Genomic DNA, 14450 nt, shown 5'->3' with positions numbered 1-14450 from the left:
CTCTACCCTCACTGTGAGTTATAGACTCTGAAATTCAACATTTCTCTTGGATTATTGTCAATAGCATTGGAGATATTAGACTCAACGTAGCCCCTGCCTCCAAACCTAGTGGTGCCTCCTCTGTGATGCCTGGGGGACCCTTGCAACATCTCCCCTCCTTCACTGATGGCAACCACCATCATTGGGATAAAGTACAAACTCCTGGATCTGCCATATGTGGGGCCGCTAGGGCTTTGTTCCTGCCTGTCTCTCCATCCACATCTCACTCCCCAGACTCAACTGGTCTTTTAGGCCCCCAGAAGCCACCTGCAGGACTTGAAAGTCCTGTGTCCTTTAGCCTCTGTGCTTTGGCACATGTTCCCTTGCCTGGAACAGTCCCTCACCCGCTGCTGGCGGGACTCTCCCAGCATCCTTTAATTTTCAGTTCAAGGGCTGCTTTCATGTTAGATGTTGCCAGCAGGACTATAGGAAGAGGAAACAGGCATAGGCTCTGTTGTAATCAGTGATATAGATGACCTGTGAGTTCCCAATCCCACCCTCTTTCCAGTCCCTCCCATCTGGAGACTTCTAGAATCTGGGGGCCGTTTCTTTCTGCATCCAGCCTGCAGAGCCTGACAACCAAGCTCACAATCACTGCTAAGGTCATGGAATGACCCAAACTTATATACTATAGCTTTGTTTGGAGAAGCTATTTCTATCTAGATGTACTGTCAGCCTCATAGCTTCATATTTCCTTACCTTTAGGGAAAAACCAGTGCACTCCACACCCCTTCCCTAGTTGTGCATGGGAAAGATGCTGCAGGTTTCATGAAAGTTCCACCATTGCTGGTTGATGGCTGCTTCTTCTGGTTGGATGGATGCGTCCTCTGTAACCATGATCTCTTCTTTCCTATCCTCCCTCCATCAGTCACAGCTGAAACACTTTCTGTCCGGAGTGTACTCTTTGTTCACTCCCTATTGGTGATAATTCAAGCATGCAACTAAGTGCTTTTGGCTCCAGAATGCCTGCGAGCATTAAGGAGGAGGAGATCTTAAAAATTACTTGTATAAATCCAGACTGAAAAAGCAACACAGAAACCCAACAAACACCTTAGAAGGGGGTGTTTACTTTTCTTTGGTGCTTTTAGTTTAGGAATATACTTGCTATACACAAAATCAAGCTGATTAAAAAACCACGCCCTCTTCTTTCATCTCAGACCAGGTTTTAGTAAACAACTGAATAATGGAAGAGGAAAAGGAGACCTCCACTCCCCAGCCTGCCATGTGATCGCATAACACATTTATTTTGAGGGAATTTGGATTTCTAAGATTCTTTCGGTGGTGACCGATAGAATCAGGATTAGTTGAGTAGGGCCTCCGCATAGCTTAGTGTCCACCGGGACCTGGATCAACTTCAAAACAGTCTGAATGCTCGTCTAGAAACTCCAGACAGGGGGGATTTTTAGAAGAGATAACTTAAAAAAATAATTGGGTTGTATTATTCTTCTAATTTAGAACATAGACCTGATGGAGCCAGGGGTTGGACAAATAAGTTGGTGGAGGATTTTCAAATTGTCCTAAGGTTGTAAGCGAGTGAGCAGGCAGCAGCGTGAAGGTCAGTATCTGGAAGGTCTTTGCTATTGTAGTCCAGAACAACTGAAATACTGCATCTCATCCGGGTCATTGGCGGTGTCTGCCCTGGAGACTGGGTGTGTTTCCCGGTTCCCGGGTCATGCAGCAAAGGTCTTATCAAGATGGTCTGGTAGATTATTTGGGAAGCTGAAAAGTACTGAGAGAGCACACAGCTGAAAAGAGAACAACGTTACGTTTCGCAGAACTGCAAGAAAAGCACTTTCCAGCCCCTAAATCTCCAGCACAGCATCAATTCTGGCAAAGAGGAACCGAGGCAAAGGGTGGGCATTTAAGACTAATGCTGAGTGGAATATCTGCTCAGTTCTGCGAGGAGAGAACGATATTCAGAAATGATACAATGGGGGACTTCCCTGGTTGTCCAGTGGTTAAGACTTCACCTTCCAATGCAAGGGGTGTGGGTTCAATCCCAGGTCGGGGAGCTAAGATCCCACGGGCGCCTCATGCGGCCAAAAAAACAAAACATAAAACAGAAGCAATATTGTAACAAATTCAATAAAGACTAAAAAAATGGTCCATATCCAAAAAACAAAAAAAAAAAACCTTAAAAAAAAAGTGATACAATGACCAAAGCAAAAATTGGCTCCTTTAAATGTGACTGACCTGTGTAAAGGGCCCTTTCTACTTTCCACCAATGGGGAGTAAATAGCAAGCACAAAGGTTGAGGTGGGAGGTCATGGAGGACACCAAACAGTCCTGCCGCTTCCTTAGCGCCCTACCCATGTGCAGTCATGCTGACATGCCATTTTACATGTGGACAATGAGGTTCAGAGAGGTTGTGTTGCCCAAGGACCCACAAGTGGTACCCAGGGTGGGATGTTGGTTGACTTTCAGAACCAGTGCTCCTCCTCTGGCATCCTCTCCCCTGTCTCACCAAGCGCTGTCTTCCATAGTCAGAATCCAAGTTCCCCGTCCAGATACTCTGTGGCCCAAGAGCCCTGGACTGGTCTCCAGTCCTCTTTGAGCCTGAGCTTACTAACCCATAAATTGGAGCCTGGGACCTCAAAGGGATGGGGTGTGAGGCTTAGTTGCTCACATTTGCAAAGTGGTTTCCAAGCTCTGGTCTGGAAGTCTCCCAGAAAAGTGTGCATTCCTGGGCTGTAGGATCCAGTTCGACATCCGTTCTTGCCCTCACTTCTTGTCCTTGGCATCAGACCCAGCAGCCTTGCAGCCAGTTCCCTGTTGGCTCCCCAGTTCCATCACCCACCTGGTGGCGAGAGCTGGGGCTGCTCCCTTCAGTCAGACTGTCTGGACAGTCAGCCCAGTCCCTGTAGGGCCCTGCTCCTTGTGAGGGTCTCCAGCTAGAAGAGCCCTAGGGAGACCCTGGCCCCCTGGGAGTTCCTGGCATTTGGAGAGATCACAAGGGCTGTATACCCACTGGCCTGGGCTGCAGGGCGGACGTCTCCTCTGGGACATGCCCTGGGGCTGAGCACCAGTGGGCAGCACCACCTCTGTCTCCATGCCTTCCCCACCCCCATTCACTGCTTTTAGAGAGAAGGAGAGGGTGCCATGTTCTCTTCCTCTTCCAGGGACCCCAGTCCCAATTAGGGCCCACCTTTTCTGGAACCCCACAAAGCCCTCCCCTGACAGACACGCACAAAACGTACCTAATATACACTTTCTTTGCTGTAGAGATGCTGGATTAGCACATCAGTCAGGCTCAAACTTAGAAGCATGGTGAAAAGAGCATTGGCTCAGAGTAATCTGGGCTGAATGGCCTTGTCATCACATCCTGGCAAGGATCAGCCCTTTCATCTCTCTGCCTCTGCTTCCTTATCTGTAATAATAAGAGTAAAGATAGGTGACATTCACAGGGCAGGGGCCAGGTGCAGTGCCGTAACTGGAAATGTCTTACTTGATCTTCAACACCCAATGAGGGGACATGCCAATTTTCCCACTGTACAGGTGGAGGAAACTGAGGCACACGGAGATTGAAAAGCTGTCCCAGGGTCTCACAGTGTCGGGATTTAGTGACATGGTGCAAAGTATCTAGCCCAGGTCTGTGGCTGAGGGCACCCTAAGCAGCCGTCACTGTTTATAGTGTCCACACACTCTGAACTTATCTGTGTGGACCTTCTCAATTTTCCAAGCGTCTCCGTCCCTGATACCCTCCCACCCGCATCTAAATTCAGCTGCTCCTCGGCTCCCAAAGGTCTCTGTGGAGCGACTGCAGGAGGTTCCCTGGGCAGCAGGTTAGCCTTAGGTCAGGGAAGCCCCAGAATTTGGGAGTCGCCCCCCACCCTCTTCCCAACCTCCAAGACACCCTCCCCTTAGCAATAACTGGCCTGTAATGCAAAGTGACCTCCAATGTCACTGCATCTAGTATGTCCTGTGTCTGAGCCAACGCCTCTCAGAACCTCAATTTTCACATCTGTGAAATGGGGGTGGTGAAATGAGCCGCCCACAGATCACAGAGAGGATCGCTGGCGGCGGCCCGCGCCTCCGCCGCTCGGGGCGCCCAGAAGCCCTGGCCCGGCGGGGGCAGGCGGCCCGAGGGGCGGGGGCGGGGGCGGGGGCCGGGGCCGAGCCGGGGGCGGGCGCGGGGCGGGCGCGGGGCGGGCGCGGGGCGGGCTGCGCGGCGGTGGGGTCGGTGTGTGGGGGGGCGGGTGGGGGTTGGTTGTGGTGGCGGGCGGGCGGCGGCGCTGCTCCCGCGTCACAGCGCTGGGCGCGGCGGGGAGATGCGGCTCCTGGCGCTGGCGGCGGTCGTGCTGCTGGCGCGGGCTCCGGCCCCGGGTAAGCGCGTTGGGACCGGGCGCCTCGGGGACCCCTCGGGTGGGGCGAGGGCGGCCGGTGCCGGGGAGCCCGGGGCTCGGGGCTTGGGCCTGGCCGGGAGGCCCTGCCGCCTCTGGGCTGTCTCCTCCCGGTCCCCGTCGGCGTCCGTGGGCCCGGGTCTGGTTGGCCAGGCGGCGGAGCACAGCGGCGCCTCCCAAGGGTCGGGGATGCTGCGCCCCTTCCTCGCTCCCCGCCCGGCCGGGACCCCAGCGCTCCGCGGAGACCCTCCGCAGCCAGGTTCCCTTCCAGGGGCCAGGCCTCCAAGTGGAAGATGCGAGCAGAACCGTGCGAGCCCTAGTTTTGGTTTGTTTTCTGTTTTCTTCCCAAGAGGCAGCACCGACAGCTGTTGGCAGGTTAGTGTGGGCAGAAACTTCCCTTTAACTCTCTTCGGAGAGTTCCTCGGAGGACCCGGTCCGAAGGGGCCGGATCTGCGCCGCTGGCAGTTGGGGTCTGAGGACTTGTTCGCGGGCGTTTCATGATGACCAGGCCTGGGGAGATAGGGGATCCGCGGCTGCCTGGAGCCGCGGGCCCTTTACCCTTTTCCAAACCACCGTGCTTTAGGGGCAGCCCCTACCCGCATTGCTAGCTTTCATTTGGGGTTTCTGCTCCCACTTCTAATTTGCCGAAGAATTTTCTCTCCTTATCTCTCAAGGCTGAAAGGGCTGTGCTGGCTAGAATAATAGTAATAATAAATATATCGATGGTACTCACATTTTCTGGGTGTCCATTGGGAGCTACAGTTATCTCATATAATCATGACAGTGCCTAAAAGTAATGATGACGAGAGTAAATATATATATCCAAGTGCTTTGCAAACATTAACTCAGTTAAGCTTGCCTCTGAGGGAGGTGCTATTATTATTACCCCATTTTATAGATGAGGAAACCGAGGCCAGGTCCACGCGTTGACTTGCTTTAAGTCACGAGGCTTATACGTGGTGGAGCTGGGATTTGAACGCAGGAGGCCTGGCTAGGCTGTGTTGCTGGTGTTTTGTAAGTAAGGGGGTTGATGCGTAGAGTTAAGTAATTTTCCAAGGGTGGCCCAGCTACCAAATGGTGGAGCTGGCATTTGAGCCAGCATAGACCAGAGTTTTAGGGGGGAGGAACTTGGATCACAGTGGGAAGAAATTTACCCATTGTCCCCTGGCTACCAGTGCAGTGGAGTTTCCAGTGAACTTGAAATCGGCCCTGTGGAAAATGTTCCTTTCACAGTTGTCACTGTCTTGGCTGACAGTTACTGGAGGTTTGACCGAGATGGTTGGGCCAGGGCAGCTCTAGTGGCCAGCAGCCAGTGAGATACAGGGGGCACAGGGATCTTTGTCGCCTGTGCTCCATGACCACCTTCTTAATTGCAGGTGCTGTCAGAGAGGGTGTCCCCAGAGAGGGGCTTTTTGGGGGTCAAAGACATTCTCATGTTTCCAGGAGACCTCAGGAGCCTAGAGAGCTGGAATTAGAGAACCGTTAGAGTCCACCCTGGCTGTGCCTAAGGCTGTGTAATGATGACAGCTAGTGCAGCACTCATGTGTGCCTGTCTCTCTTCTAAATTTTTCGCCCACAATCCCTCATCATGATCCCCCTCAAGAGAGAGCCTGGCAGAACCACTTTATACATAAGTCTGGACTCTTAACTGGTGCACTTTTCTGCCTCTCCATTGTGGGGAGAAGTGGGACCTTAGGGGTTACCTAGTCCCACCTATCATTTTACAGAAAAGCAAAGTGAGGGGCAAATATTTACTAAAAGCCGTGCTGTGGTCCAGATTGGTGAGTGAGTGTTGTCTCTGATGCCAGATGACCTAGGTGCTAATTCCAGCTCTGCCATGTTCTGTGTGAGCTCGAGTAAGTGGCTTAGCCTCTCTGGGCATCAGCCCTCTTGTCTGTAAAAATGGGGATAAACATACTATGAGGATAAATTGAGAAAATACATCTACAGTAGAGCAGTACTTGGTCTAGAGGTCACACCCAGCAAATGTTAGCGTTCATCTTTGGTCAAGGCCATGTGTTTGTCCTGGTTGAGAGCTATTTTAAGGTGACCGCCTTAATGTGAACACATTACCTTCTCTATAGACTGAGTCTCTGCTTGGTGCTCGGTAAATACTGGCTTCTAGGGCCATGGGTTTTTAAGTAATACAATTGTATTTCTTTCAGAGATTTATTTGTCATGAATTCAGACTGTCCTTTTAATAAGAATGAGATTTGCACTGCCAACTGGAACACACAATTCGCATTCAGGGAGCCAGGAGCTCCTGGCTCCCTGAAAGGATGGGGGGCAGTCTGTTCAGGACAGAGAAGAAGTGTGGAGCACAGAGCCACTAGCACATCTCTAGCCAGGTCGGAACAGAGGGGCCCCAGCCTTGCTACCTCTGTGTCCCAGGTGAGGCAGGTGCCTTGTTTTTGTTAGAAGTTCTATACTCCCCTGCACCTGTAAGTTGCTATTTCTCACTTCATGATGAGTGTGAGAGGAAGAGAGAGAGGGACGGAGGGAGAGGGGGAGGTTGAGTACTATATGAGTTGGTTGCGTACTGTTGGCCACACTGATGTCCTTTTAGGCTGTTTTGTGAGCTTTAGTCCTTTTCACAACATTATCCAAATGGGATCAAGAGGATTAGACCCCATAAATTTTATCCACAGGAACTTAATGTTCACTTACAGGCAGAACCAGCTACGTAATTTGTGGGATCCAGTGCAAAATGGAAATGCGGGGCCCCTCATTTAAAAATTCTTAAGCTTTTAAGACAGCAACAGCAGAGATTAAATCAAGTGGGGGCCCTCCAAGCATAGGGCCGTGTGTGACTGCAGATCATACCCACAAGAAGCCCATCCTGCTTACAGGTCACTGTGCGTGTCACTTTCTGTTATCCCCACCTGTTGCGCCCTCAGGGAGTGCAAATTTTATCGATATTTTCAAGGTGCTTTCTTGTTGGAGCCTTATACCCACCACGCAAGGCATCATCTTCCTGTTTTTGAGATGAGGAAACTGAGGCTCTGAGGGCCTCACTCCTAATAGAACCAGGGTTCCAGCCCGGCTTTGCTGGATTCCAACCCCTGGCTCTCTGCCTATAGCCCCGCTACACCACTGGGAAGGCTCTGGGCCTTGAGCATCCTAGCGCCCAGCCCACGGTGGGGCGGGCACACCCACCTACCAAGTCATGGAGCACGTACTTGTTGAAGGAATATGGTTCTCTGCAGCAGGAATCCCAACCCTCTGTTTTGGGTCAGTCTCTTTCCTGCCCATGTTGTTATATTCCTCCTTTAAGAACTGGTCTTGGGGGCCCTGACTGAGGTGCAACGGCCCCTCCTGAGGTCAGTCTGCAAACACAGGTGGCTGCCTGGGCGATGGTGTGGTGCACTTCACTGCAGGACACTGATCTTTCCATTTCCAGTCTGCACCATGTTCCTCCTGCCTCAGGGCCTTTGCACAGGTAGAATCGTCTTCCAGGAAGATCATTCTTCACTGCCGCCCTGAATTTATGTCATGAATTCTACCTCAGCCTTCAGCTCAGGGTCACCTCTCCAGGGTCTCTTTCCTCCCTGACACGCAGAGATCAGAATCTCACCCTGATTTTTTTTTTTTTTTAATAAATTTATTTATTTATTTTTTTGCTTCTTTGGGTCTTTGTTGCTGCACACTGGCTTTCTCTAGTTGCGGCCAGCAGGGGCTACTCTTCGTTGTGGTGTGCGGGCTTCTCACTGCGGTGGCTTCGCTTGTTGCGGAGCGCGGGCTCTAGGCACGTGGGCTTCAGTAGTTGTGGCACACGGGCTCAGTAGTTGTGGCTCGCGGGCTCTAGAGCACAGGCTCAGTAGTTGTGGCACACAGGCTTAGTTGCTCCGCGGCATGTGAGATCTTCCCCGACCAGGGCTCTAACCCGTGTTCCCTGCATTGACAGGCGGATTCTTAACCACTGCGCCACCAGGGAAGTCTCTCACCCTGATTTTCATAAGCCCCACACCTTTTCTCTGTAGCATGTGTTGCTGTTTGTAGTCACATTCTCCTGTGTCTTTTTCCTGATGACCAGTGCCTAGCCCACTGGACTCTCACCTCTGCGAGGTTAGGGAATGTGTCTTCTTCTCACAGTGTCTGGCACATGGCAGTTCTCAGCAACTATTTGTTGAGTGATTAAGTGAACAAAGCATAAGCTGGGGTGTAAGCTGGAGGAAGCGGAGCACTGAATGTGGAGGTGGCCAGGGGATGGGGGCGGGGGATCTACCTCCCACCTCCTTTCCCTGCAGTGCAGGGTCAGAAAGCAAGAAATTAAATTCTCCAGCCTAGAATGACTTCGATGCTTCTCCCTCCTTGGCCAGGAGAGAGAAGACTCTGCCCTGCCCCTGGCTGCTCCCTTACCTTACCTGGTGTCAGAGGGTCTAGTGACACCCCACCTCCCCTGTCTTGTAGTTTGCTTGCCTTGCCCCTCTGCCCTGCAAGGTGTGGAGACCCAGAAGGGAAAGGCCTGAACCCCCCCGGCCCCGGCCCCACACTCTAGTCAGCCTGCCTCCACTGCCTGCCTCTTGGCCCCTCTGCAGCCTGATGACTGCCATGGGGCAGAAGCTGTGTGATGCTCTCTCCTAGTATTTAAACATCCAGCTCAGCTAACATTGGCCAAGCACTGGGTCCTCTATCTGCATTTTCTCCCCTCCCTCAAGCAATGCCACTCCTCACAGCTGTGTGCCTGAGAGCTGAGTTGTGTTCCCTGGGCTTAGGGTAGTCATTTCTAGGGTAGTCATTTCCAGTGTCAAGGGGAGGGCATTAGCTGGGGCACCAGATTTCTGAGAAAGGTCGTTGCAGGCACAGGGATCCACACAACCTGAGAGCCTGTGTCTTCTAGCAAAGCTTAACGCTGCCGCGGAGACTGTGAGCATCATCGTTTCAGTCCCACCCCCATACGCTCTCATTGAAAGTGGGTGTAAATATTCGGGCTGGTGGTAGGACTAGGCCTGAAATGAACCTTCCTGAGAGCAAGGCTGCTATCACAAAGTGCCACAGACAGGGGGCTTCAACAACAGAATTTTGTTTCTCCCAGTTCTGGAGGCCAGAAGTCTGAGGTCAAGGTGTCTGCAGGGTTGGTGTCTTCTGAGGTCTCTTTACTTGGCCTATAGATGGCTGTCTTCTCCCTGTGTCTTCACATGGTCTTTCCTCTGTCTGTGCCTGCGTCCTAATCTCCCCTCATTATAAGGACACCAGTCATGTTGGATTGGGGTACACCCTATGGGCCTCATTTTAACTTAGTCATCTCTCTAAAGGCTTTCTCTCCAATACAGCCCCATTCAGAGGTCCTGGGGATTCGGGCTTCAGTACAGGAATTTGCAGGGGATGCCGTTCAGCCCGTAACAAGGGTCTTGCACTTCAGTGGGAGAAATGTGCCTGGGCCATTTGTAAGAGAGTATGGGGCTAACTGAAGGCAGAGAGGCACACCAGTAAAGCAAGAACGAGGGCTCCTCTGGGGAAGATAGTTCAGTCCGTCCCCTTTCCTGGGAGCTGCTGATGCGGCCTGAGCTGCAGAAGAGGAAGAGTTACTAGTTCGCCTGTAGGATGGAATCTGGCCTCTCATGGGGACTGGAGCACTTGGCACGTTCTCCTGGTTTCAGTCACTATAAATAATCCCTCCTTCATGCGGCATTGATAGGAGGAGACTAGGGTGTGGGGTCCTGGCTGTGCTCTCATCCCATCCATATTGTTTCAATTTCCTGCCTTCTCCTTGTCTCCAGTGGGGAGCCCTCGGGGGCGGGCAGAGCGGGACTTCAGTTCTGGAAGCCAGCTGCTCCATCTCTGCTGCTCTCGACCTGCCGAACCCCCGGGCAGCTAGTGGAGTGGGGTCAGCCTGGTGTTTCCGGCTGTGTGGCCACTCACCAGGGAACTCCTGCTGTGGGACCCGTGTGAACTTCAGCCTGGATCCTGGCATTCGGGGAAAATGCTTTTGGACTAATTTAACATGGTGTGTGGGCAGGGTGGGGGCCGGGTGGGTGAGGTGCAGGAAGACGGTAAGGGCAGTTCCTCCTCTTTTTGTCCTGCGTGAGTGACTTGTGTGGACAGTGAGATTGTTACTCGGGAGCGTGTGCCTTCCTTGGTTACCTGTTGATCTGCATTCCCCGAGTATCTCCCTGGGCGGCTTTGTCCTTTGTCACTGTAGACCTAGAAGACCTCGTTCTTGTCCACGAAGAGCTGAGTCCAGCCAAGCATCAACCTTTTTCTTCTGAATTCACTTCCATCATTTTTTTTTTTTTATGGTGACAAAAGACTATCACAGTGCAGTGAGTTGAATGATGACCCCCAAAGATGTCTGCGTCCTCATCCCTGGAACTATGAATGTCACCTTATATGGCAAAAGGTGCTTCATGGGTGTGATTAAGTTAAGGATCTTGGAGTATCCTGGAGTGTCCTGGTGGCCTGGCTTTTAAGAGATGAGAAAGAAAATGAAATGAAATTGACCCTAAGTCATATCTCTCAAGGTGTTTAGTTTATTAAATCAATAGTGGAAACCATACATAAGGATGAGCTTATTGCCTGGGTTTTTACAATGAAGGATACTTTGTAGGTCACACTCCCCCCCAGTAACCACCACCCCAACACACACAGGGCCTCACCTTGTTGACTCACAGCCTATTCACAGCAGAAGGTCCAAACCTTTGCTCTCTTTTTCATCCTTCCTCCTTGCTTACCTGCAGCACTGACCAGAGTTCCAAGCTTTGGGTGACTCTGCCATCAGGGCCCAAGTCCCTTCATGTGACCAGAAGGCGGTGTTTGGGGGCCATTTGTAATTTGGGATGACCTTGGGGGCACCTGCTCGAGCACTGGAGTGGGCAGGGAATGGTGCTTCCTGGAGTCATGTGCCGGGCAGCGCAGGGGTGACGATGTGGGACCTGGTGAGAAGACAACCCAGCTTGGACAGAAGGAAGCTCTGGACCTCCTGTCCCTTTCTGGGCTCTGCCTGCCAGGCGGAGGTTTCCCCGACCGTGAGCTCCGGAGCTGCGCCGCCGCACTGCACAATCCTTGCAGACGCCATGCAGCGCGTCTCCTGGGAGGAGGCCTCTGTGAGGGCAGCTAGGCTGGATGATCTTGGGTGGCCAGGGAGTGGCACTCTCAAAAGTCAGCTTGGGGCAGAATGGCGGCTAGGAGGGGCAGCCCTAACTAAGAAGCCAAAGGACAGGAAGTAGCGGCCTGGGCCTGGAATCCTGGAGCATCTTTTGGGTTGCTGGGAGAGTCTGGCACCCCTCCCTGCTCCTGGGCTCATTCATTCTTTATTCTTGCACTTCAACTCCTTGACCATGGATCCTGGTCCTAAGAGACTTGGAGCAAGAAACTGAGACACCCCTGTCATTCCAGCTCCCTGGTACAGGTTTAACACCCGCCTGACCGGTACTGATAATCTGCCTTGGTTACAGTTGAAATACCTGAGACAGGGAAAGGGGCTACAGCATTTTCCACTCAGGGAGGTGATGAAACTGATGGAAGCAGGCCTTGGGAGGCAGGTGGGGAGGGGGGATTGGATGTGAGCTGGAAATTTTTAAGAGCTTCCCCAAATCCAAATCTTTATATGATATGTCCTGAATTTTAGATGTCAGCAAGTAATTAAAATTAAAAAAAAATACATCTGGGCCAGGTGGTCCATGGCATCCCGCTTGGCTGGGATCATCTCATAGATGAGGACATGGGTGCCCACAGAGGCACACTCCACACCCCAAGGAGGGCTCTTTTGAGAAGGCAGAGTGAGCATAGAGGGGATGGGGGTGGCCCACCTCTCTGGCCATGCAGACCAACCTGGCTCCTGGAGAGAAGACGCCATGTGTGTTCACCTGGGGAAAGGCGGTGGCCTTCCTCATTTTCTTCTTTCCTTTTTTCTCTGCAGAGGTCTGTGGGGCCCTCAATGTCACCGTGTCCCCGGGGCCCGTGGTTGACTACCTGGAGGGGGAAAATGCTACTCTTCTCTGTCACGTCTCCCAGAAGAGGCGGAAGGACAGCTTGCTGGCCGTACGCTGGTTCTTCGCGCGCCCGGACTCCCAGGAGGCCCTGATGGTTAAGATGACCAAGCTCCGGGTGGTGCAGTACTATGGGAATTTCAGCCGCAGCGCCTACCGTCAGAGGCTGCGCCTCCTTGAGGAGCGGCGCGGGGTGCTCTACACCCTCTCTGTCTTGACCCTCCGGCCAGCCGATCAAGGGCATTACGTCTGCAAAGTCCAGGAAATCAGCAAGCACAGGAATAAGTGGACAGCTTGGTCCAACGGCTCCTCGGCGACAGAAATGAGAGGTAAGGGTGCATCCACTCTCTGGGGAGAGTGGGAGGGTGACAGGTCAGTGGGCCTCCCTCCAGCTGGCCAGGCAGTGGCCTCCAGGACGGCTCTGCTGAGCTAGAACACATCTTCTTGGCCTCTAAGGGCCAAGCCATATGAGGCAGGCCTGGGAATGAGGATAGATCTTTACATGGATGCTGTGGCTGACTTGTATTATAGGCGTGGAAGGCTGAACAGAAAGGGACAAGTGTCTGGCCCCATGCCACCCAACCCACCCCTGGCCAAAACCTGTTTTGCAGCTGAAAGATTGGTCTGGCTGTGTACTTTGCCTCCAGCTCAGGTCTGCACAGCCTTGATCGCTTTGCCTGGCAGGGTGCCGGGCACCTATAGGAGGAGGCCCGCATTGGGAGGTCGTGATGCCTGATGTGAGTTGCCAGGCCTCAGAGCAGGGCAGCCTCAGTGGTTCTGACCCATCGCCCAGAGGAACTGATCCAAGCCTCCGGCAACAGCTCACTGAGAAATTCATCCGAAAGTGGGCAAGGGACCAGAGGTGGCCCTCCCTTCCTGGAGACAGATAGGAGGCGTGGGCCGCGTTCCGGAACAACTTAGCTACCCAGTGCCATATTTGAGGGCTATCATTTTTTGCCACTGAAGTTCCATTCAAGAAGACACCTCTCACAATTTTAATAAGACTGGCTACTGTGTACTAAAATTACATCTTTGAGTGCTTGGAACCTGAATGTGGTCTGGTAGAAGATCAAGAGAATCACAGAGTAAAGCTGATGATCCCAAGTGTGAAAAAGAATCTAATTTTGTTGTATACATGTCATATAATATTAAAGGCATTAGTGATGTTGTCGAAGGGATAAAACTCAGTTGTGATATTCACAACTATTTTTAATATCCTATATGTTAAAGTAAATAATTTACATGGATAGTCCAACTTCATTTGTCTTTGGAGTTTGCTTATTTTAATGTTCTTAAGCACGGAATGATATATCATCTGAAATGTTGTGCGCTTTTTCTCCTTAAGCAAATTAATTCAGGAAAACAAATGACTATTAATATAAATACGTATTTTGGCACAGAAAATAGAAGAGTACATCGGATGACCACAGGCTAAGGAGGGAATCCACTCTGCATACTACTTGGCTCTGAAACATAAGATCTTATATATGCCCTTTTAATTTTTATGTCTGGGTGTATTCCGGAGCCGTGTAGTAAATCTCTCGGCAGTGACGACCGCTCTGCCAGTTAGAATAGGTAAAAGGATTTCCTACATTCAAGTGAGTGCCGTCATCAAGTCCGTTATTTCATGTGCATCTACTTTCAGTGAATGAAGCTGGGTTCCTTCTAGAACATTTATTTGGGTACGTGCTGCAAAAACCTGAGGTGGTTCTTAAGACTTCAGTGGAACTAATCTCTTTTCCCCACTTCTCGGTACTTTGATTTGCTCTTATGAGTGGAAGAGGAAGGGGTGGAGTTACAAGGCGTGTCCAGGGAATTGTGTGTAAACTGCAGCCTGTCGCATCCCTGCTGGTCCCTGAGATGCTGGCTCCTGACGAAGTCCAGCTCATTAGCCACGTGCTTGCAGAGTGCTTTACCAGTGTCATGCAAAATGAGAAACTGGAACAGAAATTTAAGAACAGACCAAATAACAGTTTGCCCCCATAATTGCAGTGTTACTTGCTTTATTTTACTCTGTGTGTTTTTGAGTTTCCCCCAGATCAGAGTAAGTCCTTGAACATGTGTGTGTGTGGTGAAAAAAAAAAAAAAGTAGCAATTATTGGGGAAAAAAACTATGTTAATAAATAAATTTGTCATGACTTTT

The 14450-nt window shown here is 51.5% G+C and overlaps 1 protein-coding gene across 2 annotated transcripts in view; it reads left to right on the top strand.

Moving 5' to 3' along the window:
* The first annotated feature begins 4270 nt into the window (after positions 1 to 4270).
* VSTM4 (V-set and transmembrane domain containing 4) overlaps positions 4271 to 14450 on the top strand; it is an 87528-nt gene continuing 77348 nt past the window's right edge. The window contains exons 1-2 of one of the 2 annotated variants that reach the window (XM_022564492.3): positions 4271 to 4362; positions 12238 to 12636. In XM_022564492.3, coding sequence (XP_022420200.1) covers positions 4308 to 4362; positions 12238 to 12636 — 454 coding nt within the window. In that variant the 5' untranslated portion in view covers positions 4271 to 4307. Of the gene's footprint in view, positions 4363 to 10336; positions 12637 to 14450 lie in introns of those variants that run through there. The other variant, XM_089897810.1, reaches the window with a different exon arrangement.

Source organism: Delphinapterus leucas, chromosome 16, assembly GCF_059928025.1.
Source record: "Delphinapterus leucas isolate spDelLeu-1000000601 "Yukka" chromosome 16, BTC_Dleu_Yukka2, whole genome shotgun sequence".
Taxonomy (NCBI): domain Eukaryota; kingdom Metazoa; phylum Chordata; class Mammalia; order Artiodactyla; family Monodontidae; genus Delphinapterus; species Delphinapterus leucas.
Note: the sequence above shows the minus strand (reverse complement) of the source record. Positions and strands in the feature narration are given on the sequence as shown.